General features: G+C 43.8%; 1 protein-coding gene across 4 annotated transcripts in view; it reads right to left on the minus strand.

The window, feature by feature from the left end:
• Positions 1-2,128: 2,128 nt before the first annotated feature.
• The window catches only part of RALB (RAS like proto-oncogene B), an 810,790-nt gene continuing 788,522 nt past the window's right edge, over positions 2,129-24,396 (minus strand). For all 4 annotated transcript variants that reach the window (XM_044060573.1, XM_044060575.1, XM_044060572.1 and 1 more), the window contains one exon: positions 2,129-2,367. In XM_044060573.1, the coding sequence (XP_043916508.1) occupies positions 2,248-2,367 (120 nt within the window). In that variant the 3' untranslated portion in view covers positions 2,129-2,247. The remainder of the gene's footprint in view (positions 2,368-24,396) is intronic.

The following is a 24,396-nucleotide window of genomic DNA, read 5'->3' on the forward strand; positions in this document are numbered from 1 at the left end:
TAGACATGTCAGTGTTTTGACTGTTGACGCTGTGAACATTATATCAGCTTTTGTATATCCATATTTTATATATATCTAGCTATAGCTATATCTATGTCTGTGTATTTATGCGTGTGTGTTTACTGAATTTAAGTGAAACACCCAAACATCGACCACTAAATGTCAACACAGTACCACACATGCATCAAAAGCACTAACCTCAGTACATCTAAAATTAAACATAACACACAGTGCTTTTGTAGGGGCAAGCCCCTCTATACCCTCCACATCCCTTGCAAATTATATACACTAACTATGGATCACACAATATTGGGGAAAGAGCATAATCTTCAACTGGAGAATTGTGCGATCTTGCACACCTGTCAACCATCTGCTTATTCGACCAAATTTTGTTGACTAAACAGATATTGACCAAAGGTAGTTTCAACAACATTCTGGGCTCCTTTACAGTTATAAATAGACATGTAAATAGACACATGGTACAGACACAGAAATACAAGTTCACCTCACCATTGTAAATTATACACAACTCTAAGGTTGGACTCCCTTGAAGAAAACATGGTCATTTTCCAAGGTTGTGCAATCTATCAGTTATAATGCGCTGTGACGTTCTGATCAACCAAAACAATAACTATTCGAGACTTGTCTGGCAGTCAGCACAGAAGGTTACAGCTGTTTGCTGAAGTTCCTGTGGTACAGGGTTTGATTCCCTCAGCCCTCATTTGCCTACTGTGTGACTTTGAGCAAGTCACTTAACAAGACAGTGCTCAGGGGCAAATGGGAATTTGGGCTCGGCTCCTAAATGGTACCCTGGACTTCAAGTCTGGTAACTAGTGGTATTTGCACTCAACATACTGAACAGAAACCCCAAAAATTCAATGTAGCAATCCTCAGTCACTGTTTTACTGTAATCAAACCTCAGCCATTGTTTAATTGTGATCGAGTAGGTATCAGTAACTAAACATCTCAAGCCATTATCGGTGCAGAAGATGTAATGCTAAAAATCCAGCCTGCAGCCTACTCCCTCCAAACTGCTATCTCTCACTTCTACATACTACACTGATGCTTTCTCAAGTGTTAATAAGGATTCATTAGCCTGCATCCTACATATATCACTGCTACTACATTTACTTTCACAGCAGCTACATGCTAGCTCTGATCAAAAGATGACACACAGAAGTTTGTTATAATTATCATTCAATGCACCAAACTTTCTCCCCATAGTTCCTTTATCCAAATGCACTCTGCAAGATGTTGTTCATGGTGCAGATATCTGAAATACTTTTATGAATCCTAAACATCAACTCTCTAACAGCTAATAAAAGCCTCCAAAAAGGTAGTTCCAAGATGCTGATAAACCTTGTAATCTCTCCAGAGCAATGCCCTTCAGAAATAGACTATCCTGTGTAAATGCCCGTTAGAAAAGCAGGTAACAGCAAAGACTATTATACAACATGCTATACATTTATTACAAATGTAACTTAAGAAACTAGGGCTTCTGCTCTATGCTGCCTTTCAGACAGGAATTCATGTAGTGGAAAAACATGAGCAATCCTGAAAATATGTATACACGAGTAAAAAAAAAAAACAGGAGGAAATAAGTCTTTGGCAGTCACTAGGAGGCACTGGAACTTTCTAGGCCATTTCTGTTAACAATTCACAATGATCTATTAAGTGAAGGCACTGGAAATCAAGGGGAAAATAACCTAGTGAAGAGGCTCATAAAAAGCATGACAATAATTTTGCAGACAATGGTGCCACTCCATAAGTTTGTACTGGGGATTCCATGATCCCATTATATCACAACAGCATCAAGTGTCACTATTCACTCGAGGTGAAAACGGCAGCAGTAATACTAAACAAGAAAAGATCCATAAATAGAACAGAGGTAATAATGCTACTCTGTATGTAGCTAAAATTTAAGTTATGCTGATAGTCAGCAAAATAAAAGCAGGTAGACAGATCTGCATTTTATGAGCACTGATTACCTAGCATTTAACTATGTACAAGTGTGTCATCAAGAGGCCTCCATTTACTATAGTAAATGTTTCATTCAATCGCCTCCAAAACACACACAAAAATCAAAACTGTAAGCATTTTTTAAAGAAATGGAATGATCATTCAATTATGACATGACAGACATACATTTTATTACATGATCTCGCATTCTCTGATTAAAAGATACCTAAATGTTTTAGTGGCAAAATGAATTACTTTAGTGAAAGACTTTGCAAACATGTTTGAGCATCACAGTAAACAGCAGCGATCTTTAAAACTCTTCTTATTCTTCCCGCTTTTTTTCACATTCTTTTCATTGTTTTCAGACATCTTCTTTGCTCTTATTTCTCTCATCAGATCAAAAAATACCTACAGAGGGAAAAATATTTAGACAAATTATTCCAGGGGTAGAAATGAGGGCTGCTGAATGCTTCCTATACATTACTACAAATAAAAATAGTTTACACACAAGCATTTATGAAAACAAAGGTTTACCTCCAGTATGATGTAACCGTAGTTCAAACATACTGAAACAGATGACAGAAGACCACTGGTTCTGGTACCTTTCCTTATTTCTCTTTAACCTGTGCTTCTAAATTATATCAGATCAATTTAATCACTTCCACCAACATCATCTGCTTTGCCAACGATCAACATTTCTACAGAATTACTACCAGTGCTGACAGTTTGAAATAACCAATTAATCTTACAAATAACCTTACTGCCAGCTGTTGTGTGGTGCACGCAGTAGCTTAAAGAAACTATTTCATCCTTAAAGAAGCTGAGCCTACCCTAAAGTTGCACTATAAAGGAATATTAGCTGATCTGCTACAAATGCTTAAAACTGCTCTGCTGTATACTCCATATTCCTTTCAAGGGACAGAAGACAGCACCCTCTTCCTTTATCTTACTACCCCCCCCCAAAACATACACATTTAGAACCTTAAAGTACTCAAAACCAGCCTACAAGTTCTGAAACACACTGCCTCAAATTGTAAAATTCTTCTCTTCTGTTCTTTTCAATAAGGTTCAGTTGCCCTCAAAGCTCCGATTGTCCTTTTTAACTAACTAAATCACAAATGAAACAATATATGTACACATAAACAGAAAAATATTTTCCATTTTTTCACGAAGTATACATGTATGACTAATATAAATTGCTCAATTCCTGCCATCTCTTAAATCTCACTCCTCCTTGGAGCATTACTGGTATGTATTGCTCTCAAAATTCCGTTTATTTCTATGTTGTTTGGTCCTTCTCTTTCCTAAAGATCCCACCTGCAGTTCATTTATCTCCTTTACAAAACTCAGAATTTCAGTTATCGCTGGTTTAGAGTTTGACTTCCATTTTCTAGTACTTGCTTTTACCCCAGCCAACAGCATTACACTTAGTACGGTCTTACTACATCTAGGCAATTTAGATCATGCGTCCCCAGCTCAAAATGATCATTTCCTTAATTTACAACCATTTGCTCTCCAACATTTCTGACAAAGTACTGCATAGTGAGTTTTTAAAATCTGCCAAATTATTACACTGCCTAAACACATATTTCCAACTGCCTCTTTCCCATCATACCTCCAGCAACTGCTTGATGCAAAATTCTCGTAAGTCTGCTTTAGGTATTATGTAAACACTTAACAAGCAAAAGAATCTTAAACCTTCTGGACTTTACTGCATTCTTGGGAGGCATACAGATGTCCTTTCATTATTTGCAAACATCCTTTTCAATCTCTTTTTCCAATATTTTCTAACCTACTCTGATCATTAAAGTTATCAAGCTGTATTTTATATGTTCAAGTATTTATCCATTTTAACAGCAGCTTCTGTTCTACACTCAACTTAAAATCTCTACCACATATATAGTGGGATTCAATAAACTCCATGTAAGCCTACATGAAGTTTACACGTGTGTGCAGTGATATGTGGTGAGCAGCAGCGCTCATTACATATTCATGCAGCACACCACATTTAAACATAAGTGAGGTTTTCCTTGCTCACAACAGAGTTGCCTTACAAGAAACTGTGTAAGCGAACATGGAAAGCATTCCTGTTTAAATAAGAGCACTGAAGGACTGCAATTTTGCATGGAATGCCACAGTGATTCACAGACAGCTCTCAATCTCTTAGTGCAAGACATCTGGACAAAGTCCAACATAATGGGGGGACAATGACCCAGAAATAGGGACATATTTGCCCTATTGAAACATGCTAAAATAAGAAGAGGTTTGTGTTGAGATACATGTTCTGAAGGATTTGAAGTCTGAAACTCAAATGTATGTAATTACTGAGTCACACCAGTCCTGAGATCATCCCAGTGATATGGCAGAAAGCCACAAATTTGATAAGGAACACATCTGGACATTCTGTGAAAATCTGAACATTTGAGAGTTATGAATGTTAAGTATATGGCCCCAAACACAGTACAGGACAGTGTATCTACAGCGCAGATAGGTTCATAGGTAGGTACTAGGCTACTGGTCCTAGGGCCTATATAAGCCTAGCCAAAAAGGTACCCTGGCTTTCTCCACGAAAGAAAATTATTTTCCAGTGCCCCTGTCGAGCAGAGCCACAGAAGTGATCCCCGGGGTGACTTTCCTATTTCCCATCCAATCAAAAAGATTTTTCTAGAAGAGTGCTAATGAGGAGCTTTGTTTGATATAGATAGGTAGTTTGTTCCAGAGTATGGTAAGTCTCTGGGACAGGAATATATCCCTCCCATCCCATCCCACTGTGATATCCCATTCCTGACATTCTGTACTGAAGTTGTGTAAATGATATGTAAAGGTACATGGACTGCCATGTAAAATAAACACTCAGGGGTAGTGAGTGTACTGAATAGGGACACGCACATGAATTGTAGGAATGAACAGGAGGAGAGAAGGCAGGTTAAACAACCTAATGTACATCAGATGAGGGCATGTCAATGGAAGACGGCTGTAGCAGCAACACCAATCACATACCAGTTTGGTACAGTATGGACTGCATGGTGAAAATGCATATTATGTGACTGTCACATCAGAAGATATAACAATGGGGAAGATGTCTTTGTGAGATAAGCATCCTTACATGAACAATGCAGAGGATATCTATCAGGGATGTTATATACAATCAGGGTAGGGTGCATTTTGTGAAGCTGTGCAAACTGATTGTAATTTCAGCAGAAGTCTCCAGCTAGTGGGACATAGGTAAAGGCTCATGAATAGCAGAGAGATTTTGTGATTAGCACCGACTGGCCCCTGTCCATGAGGGACAGAGGTGCCACCCCAGGGGTGAATTTACAATCATCCATCCAGTTGTCAAGGTTGAGCCTGAATAGGGTCATTGAGGAGCACTGCTTCATATGCAGTGGGAGCCTATTACACAGGAGTGGCAATCGCTGGGAGATGCATCTCCCCAGCATGTTCTACTTGTGTCACAAGCTAGTTGGGGATCCCTAGAGCAAGTTATTCTTATCCCATTTGATTTGCAGATGGCCTGCATTTCCAATACGGGAGAGTCTAAGACTGCTCTGTAGGCCAAACCTAGGTCACCTCTCAGCATCCTGCATGACACTGAGTACAGTGACAGGTCTTTCAGTCTTTCCACGTTTGTCATGTTTTAGAGGTCCTGGATTTTCTCAGTTGCAAACTTCTGTTTTCTCCAGTTACTACAGGTGCCTGGTGAAGTACAGAGAGAAGGGATCATTGTACTCAGTTAATAGTCTGATAATGGTAGATCTATGACCTCCCTGATCTTGGATGTATTGGCCTTATGAGGTATGCAATGTAGAATGAGTCTCTCACTACTATGGACACAGAATGACTGATGTGTAGATTGCTATCAACATGTGCTCCCAAGTCACGCAACACTGTTTGCTCTTAGAGGGGTGCTATATCATAACTAGTAGGGGGACTTCATTGCCAAAGGGGGCAATGAGGCACTTTTTTGCTTTAAAGTTCAGTCTGAGTATGGCACCAATTGTTTGCGTCAGCTCCTTATGTAATATGTTAACATAGTTGGGGGACCAGACTGTGTCCAGTTGACAGTTACCTGCCAACTCTGTAAGCCACAGGTCATCTATCTTTGCCTGGACGTCAGAGAAATAGTTTCCAAACAGCTGAGGGCTCAGCACAGATCCTTGTGGTATTCCACTGGTAAATGGTATACTGGTGGATGTGCAGTCCCAAACTTTAACAGTGTATGTTCTGTCGGTGAGCCAGTTGGGCTTATCAATCTAGTAATGCCTGGGTTAATTCCCAGATGAGACAGTTTCTCTATGATACCTGAATGGGGGATAGTGTCAAAAGCCTTGGATAAATCAACATAGCAGTATGTCCTGTTATCCCTCATTCAGGTCTTTAGGGTCATTATCAAAGAAGTCCACAATATTTAATAAGCAAGATCTACCCTTGATAAAAAAACAAAATGGGTTGGGTCAAGTGTGTTGAAGGTCACCTACATCCTTGTCGATAAAGTCCATGCTGATCTCTTCCCTAGCCTTGCAGAGAAGGCTTTTTAGGCTTATGGGTCAGCAGTTCTAGTTCTGCATGTTACAAGACTGATGTGCATTGCATATCACACATTTGATATTGTCTGTAGTGTAGGTGATATATGTGTGGAAAAAGTACTGAGACACCAGGGTTGCAGTGCTTGAGAGGAAGCAACACATGGCTGTATTGTAAATATGTGAAATATTGTTAGATAGGGCCTTAAGTTTATGTTTCCACATGTAATTTCATGTCACAGACAGGAAACGGACAGTAAACAGCAGTAACACAAAATAATATTTACTTTTCTATAGAGTGGCAAGCAGCAGGTTTAAGTGTTTGGACAACAAAGAAAAACATTCAATACAATAATGTTTGTACATAGTTAAACAGTGCACAAATGCAAGTTGCATTGTGAAAAGTCAGAGTTACTATTAAGTCTATGAAACACACCTGCTGCTTAACTGACTGGCAGCACGTGTAAATGCATTGACATTTCTTTTTGAGCCCAGATAACACTGGGTTCAAATCTAGGTGTATCTAATACTTTTAAATAAAAAAAAAAAAAAACAATGCAATGACACAAATTCTTTATAGTACATGTGTTGCTGTGTGTTGGCATAGCGCAGTGTGGTTAAGCAGCGCTGCATGAAGATAACTGCTGCACTGTACTACTGCTCAATATCATTGTGCATTGATGGGCTATGCAAAAAGAGCCCAAAAAGTGAAGGGATCCATTGCATTTTCTGCTACGTATGTGTGTTGTTTGTAATTCTATTTTTTGATCAAATTACAGGTGTTAAAATGGGGTAGATAGGAAAGTGGTACAGAGAAAGCAATACAGGAATGCACATGAGGGAGGTAGGAAAGAGTCATAGCTATCCATTTCTTTATCAGTGTAAACTAAAAATACATGCAGAATATTAACTGAATTTGAAAGAGGTGACAACACAACCATGCTGCATAGCCATTTAGACCAAATCAAGTAGGTCATGAAGACACATGTGCAAAATGGACAGCTATGTATGGGACGATTCTTCTTTTGTGGGACAGGTGCCCATTTTTTTTTTTAATTCAGTAAGAGAGGACTGCTGGGTAAGGGACATAAACATGTCTGGGTCAGGTAAGTTGGGTAGGTGAGGAAAAGTACAGTTTTGTACCTACCATAAATGTAGATGTTCGAGTGCTAATACAGCTGCAGTAATCACAGATGGGTTTTCCGCCGTCAGGCGGGTCCTCGGTCGCCGAATTCCAAAGTCTAGGTCCGGCGTCGGTTGTTGTCACTTTCTTTCCTGACGTCAGTGAGGCAGGGGTATATAAGACACAGCCAACGCCATTTTCTTCAGTCTTTCTTGCGTCAGGTGCCCCCAGAAGGAAGGCAATACATAAATTATATTTATATACATGCAATGCAATATAATCAAAAATCAGTAGTTGCAAGCAAATATACCATAGAAGGATAACCCAAATCAGGTTGTATGAAGAGGGGTTAGGCCCTAGGCCTTTACCAAGAGGGGAAGGAGGGAGGGAAAACTGTACTGCAGCTGTATTAGCACTCGAACATCTACATTTATGGTAGGTACAAAACTGTACTATGTTCATCGTGCATACAGCTGCAGTAATCACAGATGGGTAGAATCCCAAAGCTACGTACAGGGTGGTAGGCACTAGGTGGAACTGGGATGAGCCAGAATGCCCTGCAACACAGCAGTGGCAAAGCCTGCTCTAGTTTTGGAATATAAAGGCAGGTGGTAGTGTTTTGTGAAGGTATGCACAGAACTCCAAGTGGCTGCCTCCAAAATATCTTTGGTAGGAACTCCTCTGTGGAAGGCTGTAGAAGTAGCTGTAGCCCTGGTGGAGTGGGATCTGATGCCTGTAGGGACCGATTTTCCATGATAGGAGTAACAAAACTGTATGCAGTGGCCTATCCATTTTGAAATTGTCTGTTTGGTAACTGGCTTCCCTTGAGCTCCTACAGCATAGGACACAAAAAGTTGTTCTGATTTCCTGAAAGGCTTTGTTCTGTCCAAATAATAACGTAGCTGTCTATGGATGTCTAAGGAGTGTAGCAGCCTTTCCCCTTTGTTTTGAGGATTGGGGTAAAAGGTAGGTAAGTGTATGGCTTGATTTAAAGCTACCCTGGATACCACTTTAGGCATAAATGACGGGTTGGTTCGAAGGGAAACCCTGTCCTGATGGAAGATGAATAAAGGCTGCACAGCCATGAGGGCTTGTAGTTCCGAAACCCTACGAGCTGAGGTAATGGCCAGAAGGAAGGCTGTTTTCCAGGACAAATATTGCAAATCTGTTGAGGCAGCTGGTTCAAAGGGAGGCAATGTTAATTTTTCTAGAATGTAATTAAGATCCCAGGCTGGCATTGGTTGTTTCCTTGGTGGTCTTATATTCTTAGCCCCTCTGAGGAACTGTCTTAAGAGTGGGTGAGAGAATAAGGGTGGATCAGTGTTGAATTCTGCAGAAATGGCTGAGGCATGGATTATGGAGGAAAATGAAAGTCCACTGTTCAGCAGCTCAGCTAGATGCTGTAATACCTGAGGGAAATTCAGTTCTCTAGGGTCCTGGCCTTTATTCTCATTCCAAGAGCAAAACCGTTTCCATTTTGCGGAGTAAGCCTTTCTAGTAGATGGCCTTCTGGCCTCCAAAATGAAATCCTGCACCTCTTTGGGGAGTAGGGTCTGTTGTGGTGTTAAGGAATTTTCCATGCAGCGAGATTGAGTGTTTTCAGCGGACTGTGAAGAGTTTTGTAGCTGTGCTGAGTCAGCAGAAGAGGCATTAGAGGTAGGGACTAGGGAGGAGTATGTGTTAGGCTCCTCAGGAGTGGGTACCAATGTTGTCTTGGCCAGTCTGGAGCAATCAGTATCATCTTCGGTCTGTCTGCTCTTGCTTTCAAGAGTACCTTGGGCAGAAGAGGCAGAGGTGGGAAAGCGTAAACTGTCCATGCTGTCCAACTGAATGAAAGGGCGTCCACTCTCCAGGCCTTTGGATGAAAGGTCCTTGAACAGAACTTTTCCAATTGATGATTCCTGTGGGAGGCGAAGAGATCTATGTCTGGCCTCCCCCACGCTTGGATTATCTTTGTAAACACTTGAGGATGCAACTTCCATTCGTGTGGATCTGTCATATTTCTGCTTAGATTGTCTGCCAGCGTGTTTTCCAAACCTGGCAAGTACTGTGCCTGAAGTTCGATTTGCCATTCCAGAGCCAAGTTCCAGAGTGTCATGGCTAGTCTGCACAGGGGGTATGAATGTGTTCCTCCTTGTTTATGTACCACATTACTGTGGTGTTGTCTGTTCTTATCAATAATTGTCCTGGATGCAGGAGGTCCTTGAAAGCTGTAATTGCATTTATCACTGCTAGCATTTCTTTCTGATTGATGTGAAGGTGCTTTTCCTTTTGGGACCATTTGCCCTGAATGCACCTGTCTGTCATGTGCGCCCCCCAGGCGTAATCTGAAGCGTCTGTTGTGATGACTTGATTTGCTTGAGGCTTGCAGAATGGGAGACCTGTGTTTGTTTGACATGCTTGGGCCCACCATAGAAATTACTTTTGCAAACATGGAATTATTGGTATTATTTGTTTCCAAACTGTGGCTGTGTTGAGACCATAGTTTTTTTAGGTACCATTGAAGTTTCCTCATATGCAGCTTTGCACATGGGATTAAAAGAATGCAAGATGCCATGAAGCCCAGAGCCTGCAGGATTTTACTTGCAGTAAGCCTGGTACAATTTGCTAGTATTTTGAAGTACTGAGTTAGTTGCCCCTCTTTTTCTGGCATAAGATAGGCCATCTGGGTGTTTGTGTTCAAGTTGGCACCCAGGAAAGTTATTTTCTGAGATGGTGTTAGCCTGGATTTCTCTTTGTTGATTGTGTATCCCAGGGAATTCAGTAACAGTGTTACACAAGCCAGATGTTCCAGAAGTATGTGCTTGCTGTCCACTTGGATCAGGCAGTCGTCCAAATAAGGGTAAATTTGTATCCCTTGAAGTCTGCAGTAGGCAATTACTGATGCCAGGCATTTCGTGAATACTCTGGGCGCAGTAGATAAGCCAAAGGGCAATGCAGAGAATTGATAGTGAATTGAACCTGCAAGAAATCTGAGGTATCTTCTGCAGCTTTGTCTGATTGGGACATGCAGGTATGCCTCCTTGAGGTCCAATGTTACCAGCCAAAACTCCTTGCCCAGCATGGGAAGAAGCTGCTGTAATGTGAGCATCTTGAATTTTGGTACGAGTAAGAATGTGTTTAGGATGGATAAGTCCAAAATGGGTCTCCAGTCGGTTCCTTTCCTTGGTACCAGAAATAGCCTGGAATAAAAACCTTGACCTTGTTCGTGAGTAGGTACCTCTTGAATAGCTTTCATGTCTATGAGCTTTGAAATTTGTAGTTGTGCCTCTGCCCTTTGATTGTGTGGCAGGTTTGGCATGCCTCTCATTTTTGGAAGAGTGTGAAAATGAAATCTGTAGTCTCTGTTTATAACGTCCAGGATCCATTTGTCTGTTGTGACAATATGCCAATTTCTTGTAAATAATGCCAGCTTTCCTTCCAAGGGTGCTGCCAGCTGAGACTTGCTTGGCATGGAAAGGAGGAAGTCATTGGGTTTGTTTCCTGTATTGTTGTGCACTGTCTTCGCCACCTCTTGGTGCTGGAGTTTGCCACTGCCTGCCTCTATATGATCCTTGTGATTGTCCTCTGCCCCTTGTGCCTGTATCTACCTCTTTGGGGCTTGTCCGTGGCTGGAAAGGACCAGTTTTTAGAAGGCCAATTTCTGCTAAAACGTGGTGGTTGAACCTGTAGAAAAGCTTTGACAGCTTGCATAGATTTGGCTTTTTCTTCCATTTTCCGTAGTATCTCCTCAGCATTAGTACCAAATAGCACATCCTTTTGTAAAGGAGCATGTAGTAGTTTAGCTTTCACATGATCAGGCAAGATTTGTTCCCTAGGCCAGGCATGTCTACGAATGACTGATCCTGTAACAGCAGCTCTACTTGAGGCCTCTAGGGCATCATAGCCACATTGTAAGGTGCGTCTACCCACTTGTTCTGCACTATGCATCATATCCTGCAACTCCTTCAAATTCTGGTTGTTCAGGTTGAGACATTTTATTTCTTAATTGTGATAACAGAAACTGCTGATATTTAAGCATATGAAACTGACAATTTAAGGCCCTCATGGCTAGGGTGGCCGAGGTATATACCTTTTTTCCCCACCTTTCTAAGGATCTTGACTCTCTTTCGGAAGGTAGTGGATTCTTAGCAGTAGAGGCCTTCATTCCCTTGGGGCCTTGAGAAATGGTTTCAGCGTCAGCATTATGGCTTTTGTAAAGAAATTGGTGGGAGTTAGGAACTCTGTAGTACCTATCAGGCTTGACTGGGGCAGGAGGCAGGGAATCCGGATTAAGGCAAGCCTCCGCATAAACATCAAGTATGTCCAAGACAGGAGGTATCGCCAGAGGTCTGTGTTGAGGTAACAAAAGAAATTCCCTAAGTCTTTTCTTGGAATCAGAAAAGTCTTGGCCTTCCCAATGGAAGTGTTCCCTCAAGGTGTGCAAGGTTTCCCCAAAAGAAAAATCCTCTGGAGGAGATACAGAAGGAATGGACTGCTCTGCATCAGAGTCTTCAAAAGGGGAGTAAGAGTGTTCCTCTGCATCAGAATGTTCTGAAAAAATGGAGCCCTGATCAGAAGAGGGAGAATCTTCCTCCACTCTGGGTCTCTTGTCTGGAGGGGGTTGGGAACCCCTGATAAGAGTAATTAAATCCTCAGCCATTTTAAGCATCTGCTTTTTAGGCATGGGGCCTGGAGATGGGCCCTGTGCAACAGGCCTCTTGGGATGCCTGGCTGATTTGGACTTAGTAAAGGCCTTAATGGAAAAGGAAGATGAGGGTCTAAAGACACCATGGGTGGAAGTGGACTTGTCCACATTAGGTGGCTCAACGCTCACAGTGGCTTCGGTGGTTGTAGTCTGGGTATGGGCCGAGGTACCTGCGGTCTCGGTTACAGAAGACACCGCCAAAGAAGTGTCGTCGGTAGTCAGGGACTGCATAGGCGTCTCGCTGAGAACCGGACCACGTGTAGCCGGTTTTGGCGTGGTGTCGGTGGAGACCGCTGACCTCGCGTGTCGGTCCTTGTCCTTGCGTTTTTTGGACAAAACGGTAGTCGGAGTCTCCGACGACATTTTATAATCAAAGGCTTTACCAAAAAGGTGTTGGGCGAACTCCGCCCGACGCTTAATAGTGCGTTTATTGAAAGTAGCGCAAAAGCGACAGCCCGAGACGTCGTGGTCTGGGCCTAAACAAGGTATGCAGAGGGAATGGAAATCCTTATGCGGTATTTGCTTCCCACAAGAAATACAATTGTTAACTTTTTCTGACATCAGTCTGAGGCAAGAAAAGTTTCCCCAAAGGGGTACTTAGCTTTAAAGAAGACTTCGGTTTCCAATTTTTCGTAAATTCAGGAGCTAGCCGACCGGCACTTGCAAACTGCTTCTGCTTCGGGCACCGCGCGGCAAAAAAGACTGAAGAAAATGGCGTTGGCTGTGTCTTATATACCTCTGCCTCACTGACGTCAGGAAAGAAAGCGACAACAACCGACGCCGGACCTAGACTTTGGAATTCGGCCGACCGAGGACCCGCCTGACGGCAGAAAACCCATCTGTGATTACTGCAGCTGTATGCACGATTAACATCAAATGCAAACATAGATGACAAACAAGGCAAGAGATAGGGACGTTGATGGACATGAAAGGTTCCAGGACACCATGACTATGGTGAGCGAGGGGATAATGCAGGCACATGAACGTCAAGGCTTTGGGAAGGTGAGAATAAAGTCCTCACTCACTAGATTGTCATCACTGTCCCCTTACTCCAATTGTGGCTGGAGTGCTTGAGGTCTTCTCCTTCTACAGACCACGAGGGAGAGCAGCCCCTCCTTCCAGCATAGGTGTACACCAATGGTGAGATGCATGACCCTACACACAACCCCTAGCAACACCCTGTGGGTGACAAAATCACCACCTCTGCCAATGTTCTCAGCGGGTACCACTGCACCAGCTTCCGGGGCAGTATTATTCGAGGGCACAGGTAGTGCAGGAGCAGCAGAGGCAGTGCTGTCAGGTTGGCTCATAGACGTGCTGGGAATCAGTGCTGGAGCAAGGGGCAGGCTGATTCACTGAGGCTTAACTACCTTGCTGTGCTGTGTAGCATTTAATAATGTGGTACACATGGATGACATGGAGACATTTCGATGAGACATAATAGAAAATAAAAGAGATAAGGGTTGGGGTGAGAAAAAAGATAGAAAATTAGTACCATCATATGTGACATACAATGCATTAACAGACTTATACAACTCTATCTGAAGTATTACATTTAAGTATACATCCTAACAGATACACACTATAATACAGACTGCTGAAAGTAATCCTTGAAATGTGCATATATTGCACACATGCATGTTCCAATTATACAGATTACAGTGTACAGTAGGGCATCTGTGCCACTGGTAGAGTTTTTAATTTAATGTAAATATTACTGAAGAAATAAAAGTATTGTGTAGTTGGGAACAGTATTTGAACCCACACCCTCTGTCTAAGTCTAATACTGGACTCAACTGGTTTGGGCTACAGACTAATGCATGCATACTTGCTTTTACAGTTGGGATAAGCATGCTCAATTTGACAAAACTCTATAAAAGACCAAAAAAGCTATCTTTAACTTTTAATGCTACAATAACACTTCTCTTTTGCTGCATACATACCACTTGCTTCCCTCATTCTCTTCACTTTAACAACATGAGCCTGTTGATTGAACTCACGTTTGGTGGGAGCTGGGGAAAGAACAGAAAGTACAGTTGTGTACACTTACCATAAATGTAGATGTTCGAGTGTATTCACTGTTGCAGTCATTTCATTTGGTTAATCTGCTGGCAGGTTGCCCTCAGTCAGCCAGAATTCCAAAGTCTTGGGACCTGCGTCGGTTGCGGTCTCCTCTTCCATGATGTCAGGTCGTCAGGGGTATAAAACATGCAGCCGACGCCATTTTCTTTAATTTTTCTTGCCCCCGATGTCAGCTACCCCCCCAAAAAGGTAGCAAAAAAAAAAAAAAAATATATATATATATATATATATATATATATATATATATATATATACACACACACACACACACACACATGGATCAATATAAACTTTACCTTTATCTACAAGCAAGTACACCACATAGGTTGTAGAAGATAGAGAAGGAAAGATAAACTCCAGAATGACAGGGGGATGGCGGGAGGGTAACCGGATTGCAACAGTGAATACACTCGAACATCTACATTTATGGTAAGTGTACACAACTGTACTATGTTCTTTGTGTTTCACTGTTGCAGTCATTACATTTGGGTAGAAACCCAAAGCTATGGTTGGGGGGCTGGAGCTAAACAGCATCAGGGGTGGCTATAAGGCCCTGCAGAACTGCAGTGGCAAAGCCTGCTCTGGATTTAGAGTAAAGAGACAAATGATAATGCTTTGTAAAGGTGTGAACAGAACTCCAAGTAGCAGTCTCTAGAATGTCTTTGGTTGGCACTCCCCTTGGAAAGGCTGCTGAAGTAGCTGCAGCTCTGGTGGAATGAGACCTAATGCCCTTGGGCACAGGTTTACCATGATCTAAGTAGCAGAAACGGATGCAGTGGCTTATCCACTTTGAAAATGTCTGCTTTGAAATAGCCTTGCCCTCTGATCCTGCAGCATATGTCACTAGTAATTGCTCAGTTTTTCTTGGAGCTTTAGTCCTACTTAAGTAGAATCTTAGTTGTCTGTGTACGTCCAAGGAATGCAGAATTCTTTCCCCCTTGTTCTGCGGATTTGGATAAAAGGTTGGCAGATGAATTGTTTGGTTAAGAGCCACAATGGAAACCACCTTAGGCATAAAAGTAGGATTTGTCTTCAGAGATACCCTGTCTGGGTAAAACATGATAAAAGGCTCTATAGCCATTAGGGCCTGTAGCTCAAACTCTTGCTGAAGTAAAAAGAAGTTATGTTCTTACCATAACGTTCCATGTGGAGTGTTCATCTCGCCTTTGTTCTTACACACGGGTTCGGAGCCGATCCTCGACTCCGAGTCGGCCGCATAGCAAAGCTCTGCATCTTAGAGAAGCTCAAGACCAGGCTATATCCCACAATCCTCCCTGCCATTACTCAGATCTAGTTTGCAAGCAAACCAGACTAACAATAACCCTGAGGTGCTAAGGCTACATACTGCCACAAAAAAAATTCAGAGACACCATCTCACTGACAAATTAACTAAGGGTAACGAAATATACCCGGAAGAGGTAAAGACATGTGGACCAGACTAGTCCTACTCGTTCTTCCAAACACGTGAGGGAGGAAAGGGGGGAATGAAAGAACAAAGGCGAGATGAACACTCCACATGGAACGTTATGGTAAGAACATAACTTCTTTATGTGAGAGTGTTCAATCTCGCCGTTTGTTCTTACACACGGGTAGCGTCCCTAGCTCCGTCACCCTCAGTGACTCATGGAAGAACATTCCTGAGTACAGTGGAACCAAAAGATGTCCTGTCTTTGGAGGCTTTGTCAACCCTATAATGAGCGATGAAAGTATGTGGTTTAGACCACGTGGCTGCTGCACAAATCGTGTCCAAAAGCAGGCGAGCTACATGAGCCAAGGAAGTGGAGATGGATCTAGTAGAATGGCCTTTTGGTTTGGTGGGCAAGGCCTGACTTGACTTAGAATACACAAAGGCTATACAATCAGTAAGCCATTTAGAAAGCGTACATTTTGTAACTGCCATGCCCTTTTTATTGTCTGCAAATGCAACAAAAAGTTGATCTGTTTTTCTGTAGTCTTTAGTCCTGTCTAAATAAAATCTGAGCTGTCTGTGGACATCTAACTTGTGCAACATATATTCCATCTTGCTGGTATGGTTCTTGAAGAAAGTAGGGAGTTCAATGGACTGATTAATATTTATGACAGAACATCCCTTAGGAAGGAAGGATGGATTTGTTCGTAAAGAAACTATCTGGGTGAAAAATTAAGTAAGGCGGTTTAATTGACAGTGCTTGCAGCTCTGACACTCTCCGAGCTGAAGTAACCGCTACAAGAAAAAGAGTCTTCCACGACAGAAACTTCAGGAAGCAAGAAGAGGCTGGTTCGAAGGGTGGTAACATTAGTTGTGACAACAAATAATTTAAATTCCATGGGAATAAAGGGTCTCTGACGGGTGGTCGAAGATGGAAGGAACCTTTCATAAAAGCCTTACAAAGCCTGTGGGACATAATAGAAGAACCGTCCTCACCAACATGGAAGTTGGATATGGCAGCCAACTGCACTCTTAGTGTGGAAGTAGAGGCTCCTTCGTTGAAAAGGATGGAAAGAAATTCTAGAACTTTATGTAAAGGAGCAACCAGAGGGTCCAATTGTTGACTAGATGCCCAGTACACAAAGTGTTTCCATTTACTCTTGTAGAGTTTTGTGGTGGAAGCCTTATGAGAGGCAACCAAAATGCGCTGAACTGCCAGAGAAAGTAGATCAGACCTGGCTAGGCGGGGAAGTGGAGCAGCCAAGCTGCTAGTTTGAGGGATTGAAGAGACGGGTGAGGAACTCCCGACAAATGTGTCAGTAGATCTGGTACTGGGTCCAGGATCCAAAGTTCCTCTGTTTGATGGGCACGAACAAAGGGGAACCATATCTGTCGAGGCCAGAATGGGGCTACGAGTATAATTGTCCTTTCCAGATTCATGGCTTTCTGAAGAAATTTGGGAATCAAGGGGGTAGGTGGGAATGCATATACGAGACCCGGGGGCCAATCATGTATCAGTGCGTCCCTGGGGACATCCCCTGGAGGGGGTAGAAGGGCAAAATAGCTTCTGCATTTGGTATTCATCGGGGAGGCGAATAGATCGCAGCAAGGCTGGCCCCATTTGCGGAAAATTCTTTCCGCCATTTGTAGTTTGAGGGACCACTCGTGAGGCAACAGGATGGCTCTGCTCAACCTGTCCGCAATGACGTTGGATGACCCCGGGATGTGCATTGCTATCAGAAAGCGACCCGTGGACTGCCCATTGCCAAATTTTCATGGCCTCTCTGCAAAATAGGTAAGATCTGGTTCCCCCTTGTTTATGTACCAGACCACAGACATGTTGTCTGTCTGAACTGCTACTGTTCCTAGAGGTAGGAGGGTTTGAAAGTGTTGCAATGCCAAGAACACCGCCCTCATTTCCAGAACATTTATGTGCAGGTTGTACTCCATGTTGGAACATTCCCCTTGGACTGTTCTTCCCTGAAAAAGTCCCCCCCACCCTATCAGGGAAGCGTCCGTGGTTATAGTGGCCGTCGGATTTGGTAGAACAAATGGACGACCCATAGTGAGATCCTGGCTGGACACCCACCATGAGAGGTCTCGCTTGCAAGAATCTGTTATCAGAATCTCGTACGTTAGGGGTAACTGCTGGAATGACCACTGCATGAACAGCAGCCATTGGAGGAGCCTCATGTGCAATCTTCCCATGGGAATCGCAATCAGGGACACTGCCATGAGTCCCAAAACCTTCAACACCAATTTGGCCGGGGCTTTCCTGCATTGCAGCAGAAGAACCACCTGTTCCTTGAGGGAGCTTTACCAATGTTAAGCGCGTATCTCGGTCCACTTCGATGAATGAAATATGCTGTGAGGGCAGTAAGACAGATTTTTTGAAGTTTATGGAAATCCCTAGGTGGGAACAAAGGTTGACTGTATAGTTTCTTGCTTGTATGAGGAGACGCTCGGTGGTGGCGGTGAGGAGCCAGTCGTCCAGATAGGGAAACACCCGGAATCCTAGACATCTCAAGTGAGACGCTACCACTGCCATGCATTTGGTGAATACCCTGGGGGCTGAGATGAGCCCAAAGGGCAGGGCTTGAAATTGAAAATGACTGGCTCCCAGCCGGAAGCGCAGGTGATCTCTGGACGTTCTGGCCATCTTGATGTGGTAGTACGCGTCCTTGTATCGAGCACATCCAGTCGTCCTTCTGCAAAAATGGAAAGATCAATTGAAGCGTGACCATCCGGAACTTTTCCTTCTTCATGAAGGTATTCAGATTGCTGAGATCCAAAATGGGTCTCCAGTCCCCTATCTTTTTCGGAACTAAAAAGAACCTTGAGTAAGTTCCGGATCCTTTTTGGTCCGCCGGGACTGGCTGAATGACTCTTTTTTGAGCAGCTTTGAAATTTCTATTGCTGCTTGGCCTCGCAGACGGGGTGGCACATCTGGAGACCTTCTTTGTTGGGGTGGAGTTGACATAAGAGGTATTTTGTATCCTCTGGTTACAATGCTTTTTACCCAGGAGTCTGAGGTGAGAGTTTGCCAGGCCTGTGGGTATAAAGCCAAGCGACCCCCGACTGCCTCCAGAGCAGGACAGTCGGGCCCCCATTCAGGAGTGCTGGAAAGGCTTACCAGGGATAGTATACCTGTCGCCTTGGTTCTGCGGACCCCCTCTGCTGCCAGGGCGGCATCTTCCATGTCTGCCCCCCCTCTGCCTCTTGGGGGGGGGGTTCACTCTCTGTGGCCTGGAAAGATCCCAGAGTTCTACGGAACCACATTTTTCCGCCTCGTTGCCCTTTGGGGTACGGTCTGGATGGAACGGAAAAATGGACTCCGACAGCAGAGTCTTTCCTTCCTGCTCACACCGAGTTAATGTCTCTTTCACTTTGGGTCCAAAAAGAGTGGCACCATCAAAGGGGGCGTTGGCGAAAGAAGACTTGAAGGCTTCCGCAAAAGAGCACAGCCGCATCCAGGATTGTCTTCGTAAAGCAATCGCTGAAGCTGCGGCCCTACTCGACCCTTCAGCCGCATACGAGATGAGCCTCATGGACAAGTTCACTACGGAGGTAAGGGTGTTAAGTTGCGCTGTTACCTTATCTGAAACAGCAGCATCTGTGTTACCCTGGAGGGTATCTCTCAGCTCCTTGATGAGATCCCTCTGTAGGCGTGTAAAATGTGTCAAATAGTTTAGCGAATGCACGGAAAAAGTCGCTGAACTAAAAATGCGCTTCCCGTATCTGTCCATAGTCCTAGAATCCTTATTAGGAGGACGAACAGAAGAGGAAGACTCCGACATCTCCTTTTTAGTGGCTGCGGCCACCACTATAGCCAACGGGACTCCTTTGTGAGATAGGTCTTGTCCTGGGGAGCGGTAATAAATTTACTTGGTTTTGAGGACCGGTTCCACTGTGTCCGGTGTCTCCCACGCCCTTCGAGCAATCAAATCCATTAACTCATCGAAGGGCGGAGTAACCCAGGAGGTAGAAGGTTGAGCACCAAATGCCTTCAGCAACACTGACTCGTCCTCAGTGGGGGCTAGGGACTGCCAATCACCCCTCTGTTTTAATATCTCCAAGATGTCCACAAATGAGACATCCTTGGAGGGGGATTTTGGGGACCCCTCTGACTCATCCAAGTCAGTGTCAGAAGTTAGAGATTCCTGTGGGGAGTCTAAGTACTTCCTCTTGCACAATCTTTTCCTCGGGACCTCATTGGAGGGAGATTCCGGTGAGGCCTCCGAGGAACAGGGGGCATCCTCTAGGGATGGCTGAGACAATGGTGCTCCACGCTTTGGATGTGTTGTGGGAACAGAAACAGAGAACGGCTCCTTAAGGGAGGGAGAAGACACGTCCGATGAAGTGGTTGTCTGTGTAGACAAAACCTTCCTCATAAGGTCAAAACCCCCTGAACCTTGGGTCGAGGACTCCCCCGGTTCCGAAGAACATGGAAGAATCCAAGACACTGGGCCCATGGGTCTCAACCCAGAGGACGGAGCCGATCTGCCCCGAGAGGGAGAGTCGGAACCAAAAGGTCGGTACGACTCTCGGTCTCGGAACCAAGGAGAGATCGTCTACTCCGCGACTCACCTATCGGTTCCGATGGAGTCGAGGTAAATGGTGTTGATCGTGCAATGGACGGTTTCGGCACCGAGGGCTCCACTATCATCGGCTCATCCTCTTCCGGCTCCGAAGACTGGATGGGTCTCGAAGGAGGACCTGTTGGAGATCAAGGAAGGCCTTCTAGTTTCGACACCAACTGGGAGGAAACTGCAATCAATTTGGAAAGGGCCGTGTTCTCCATAAGTTTCTGCATGACACGATCCACATCAGTATCAGATAATGGTCTGGAAGATAGGGTCGAAGGGGCCGAAGATGGCACCGACCGAAGAATAGACGGTGGTGGTAGTTCCGACACCGGTTCCAAGACCTGGGGCTCAGTGAGAGACAAGCGTTCGGCGCCGGCCGAAGTCTGTGGAACCGGCGAACGAACTCTAGAAGATGTACTCTGAGCCGATGACATGGGCTCCGACATCTTCGACCCCTTCGAAGACATAGAAGCCTGGTCAGACTTGTCCAAGGCCTCTTGGAAGGCAGGCTTAAGAAGCCCCCTGTCAATAAGTTTCCTGCGTCTATCTGTCATGACCATCCCACTGAAGGAATGGCAAATAGAGCAATCCTCTTGCAAGTGGAGAGGGCCAAGACAGTAGACGCAGGAAGTGTGGTTGTCAGTGATGTACATTTTCTGTCCACACTGACACCTTTTAAAACCAGACTTGGCTTTTTCAGACATAACAGTAAACTTACAGAAGAGGGTATTTAAAGTTTAATAATTTTAAGTTTAAGAGAATTTACAGTTAAGTAAGGGTAGGCCCCAAAGGGAAACCTATAAAAACTAAGTACAATATACACACACACACTATAGTATAGAAATATAAAATATCAAAAAACTATAGGAGTATAATAACTTTTGAAAAAAGGAAAAAAGACTATCTTATCTGTCTAACAACAAAATCTCTGGTCCGAGCTCTCTGTAGCGATGTGACCTGTTGCAGCGGCAAACTAGATCTGAGTATTGGCAGGGAGGATTGTGGGATATAGCCTGGTCTCGAGCTTCTCTAAGATGCAGAGCTTTGCTATCTGACAGCCGAGGATTGGCTCCGAACCCGTGTGTAAGAACAAACGGCGAGATTGAACACACTCGCATTTGCTAGTAGCAGAGCTGTTTTCCATGATAAAAACTTTATAACTGTGGTAGCAGCTGGTTCAAATGGAGGCAGGGTGAGCTTTTCCAACAAATAATTGAGGTCCCATGCAGGCAATGGTGATCTTCTAGGAGGCCTTAAATTTTTGGCTCCTCTAAGATACTGCTTTAGTAAAGGATGAAAAAAGATTGGTGGCTCTGTATAGTAATGAGCCGAGATGGCAGAGGCATGGATTTTAATTGATGAGAAAGATAGGCCTTTGTCAAGCATCTCAGTTAAGTATTGCAATATCTGAGGAATATTTGGTTATGCTGTATTAGTTCCTTGTGCTTGATTCCAAGCACAGAATCTCTTCCATTTATCAGCATAAGATTTTCTAGTACTAGGCCTTCTGACTTCCAAAATGACATCCATCACAGCTTTACTGAGAGGTGTTGTTTGTATGACTACATGATCAGCCATGCTGCCAGGTTCAGAATCTGTAGTTGATTGTGCAGGATCTGATTGTTTTGCTGGGACAGTAATTGTGGTCTTTGAGGCAAGGTCCAAGCTGGGTATTGAGACAAGTTCCTTAGGATTGGGTACCAGTATTGGCGGGGCCAGTCCGGGGCAATTAGTATCATCTTTGGTTTCTCTTGTCTGACTTTTAGGAGGACCTTGGGGAGAAGAGGCAGAGGAGGAAAGGCATAAACTGATAGGTTTTTCCAACTGAAGGATAGGGCGTCCACTTTCCATGCTTGTCTGTGATAAGTCCTTGTGCAGAATCTTTTCAATTGATAATTTTGAGGAGAGGCAAATAGATCTATGTCTGGGCTCCCCCATTTCTCTTATCATGCTGAAGACTTGTGGATTTAGTTTCCACTCGTGAGGGTCCATAAGGTTTCTGCTTAAATCATCTGCCAGAGTGTTTTGTTTTCCTGGCAAGAATTGAGCTTGAAGATGTATTTGGTAGGTCAAAGCTGTGTTCCACAGTACCATGGCTAATCTGCAGAGGGGGTATGAGTGTGTGCCCACTTGCTTGTTTATATACCACATGACTGTGGTGTTGTCCGTCTTTATCAGTAGTTGTCCTGGATGAAGTAAGTCCTTGAAGGCAGTTAGGGCATTCTGACAGCTAGCATCTCTTTCTGGTTTGATATGCAAATGCATTTGTTTTGGTGACCATATGCCCTGAATGCATCTTCCTGCCATGTGGGCCTCCCAGGCATAATCTGATGCATCTGTTGTCATGGTTTGGCTGGCAGGGGGTATACTGAATGGCCGTCCCATGTTTTGGTGACATGCCTTTGCCCACCATAGAAACTCCTGTTGCAGGCAAGGAATTAGAGGAATCATTGTTTCCAGACTGTGAGAATGCTGACTCCATAAACTTTTTAGGTACCATTGAAGTTTCCTCATATGCAGTCTTACATATGGAATCAGTAATATGCAGGATGCCATAAAGCCCAGAGCCTGCAGAATTTGTCTTGCAGAAGACTGGGCCTTTGCTGCCATAAGTTTGAAGTAAGTAGTCAGTTGCCTTTGCTTTTCTGGCTTGAGGTAAGCCATCTGGGCAGTTGTATTCAAGCTTGCACCCAGGAATGTTATCTTTTGAGAGGGTACCAGTTGTGATTTATTTTCGTTTATTGTGTACCCTAGGCATGTTAGAAGCCTTTTCACAAATGCCAGGTGTCGAAGAAGTGTGTCCTTGTTCTCTGCTTGAATGAGACAGTCGTCCAAGTAAGGGTACATTTGTATACTTCTTTGTCTGCAAAATGCAATTACTGGTGCCAGGCACTTTGTAAAGACCCTTGGCGCAGTAGATAAGCCAAAGGGCAGTGCAGAGAATTGGTAATGCATTAAGCCAGCCTTGGATCTGAGGTATCATCTGCAGGATTGTCTTACGTGCAGGTATGCCTCTTTTAGGTCTAAAGTCACCAGCCAAGCATTCTTGCCCAGCATGGGCAGAAGCTGCTGCAAAGTCAGCATTTTGAATTTTGGAATGTCCAGGTATGTGTTCAAAATCGATAAATCCAGTACTGGCCGCCAGGCCTTGTCCTTTCTGAGTACCAAGAACAGTCTTGAGTAAAAACCTTGTCCTTTTTCCTGTTCTGGTACTGGCTGAATGGCCCCCATATCTATGAGGGACAAAACATGTTGCTGTGCCTCTGCCCATTGATTTTTTGGCAGATCTGGCCAACCATTTGCCATTGGCAGAGTGTGGAAATGGAATCTGTATCCCTGTGATATGATGTTTAGTACCCACTTGTCCTGGGTTATTAACTGCCAATTTTGAGCAAAAAGTGCTAATTTTCGCCCTATGGGTGTTGCCAAAAGATAAGTGCTTGGTGAAGGCAAAGGGAAGTCATTGGGATTGCTTTCTGTAGGTTTGCGCTTCATCTCCTCCAGATTTGGAGGTGGAAGTGCCCCCATTGCTTTGACCTGTATGAATCTTGTGCCTGGTATCTGGAACCCTTAGGGCGTCTGGATTTGCCCCTTTGAGCTCTGTCTGACACAGGAAAGGACCAATTTTTGGTAAGCTAGTGTCTTCTGAATCTTGGTGGCTGCACTTGTAAGAAGTCTTTAACAGTTTGCATAGACTTAGCTTTGTCTTCTATTTTCTTTAAAACCTCTTCTGCCTTAATACCAAACAGAGAATCATGCTGTAAAGGTGCATCTAGCAATTTAGCTTTAACATGATCAAGTAAATTTTGTTCCTTTAACCAGGCATGCCTCCTAATCACAGATCCAGTAACTGCAGCCCTGCAGGAGACCTCTAAGGAATCAAAACCACATTGCAAAGTATGTTTCCAACTTGTCCAGCTGCATGCAATAAGTCCTGCAATTCTATATTTTCTGCACATTCCGAAATCAACATCATTTTCTGTTTCAGCAATCCCATAACATTTTGTTGGTACTTAAGCATATGAAAT

This window comes from Protopterus annectens, chromosome 2.part0, assembly GCF_019279795.1.
Source record: "Protopterus annectens isolate FY-2018-M chromosome 2.part0, PAN1.0, whole genome shotgun sequence".
Lineage (NCBI taxonomy): Eukaryota > Metazoa > Chordata > Ceratodontiformes > Protopteridae > Protopterus > Protopterus annectens.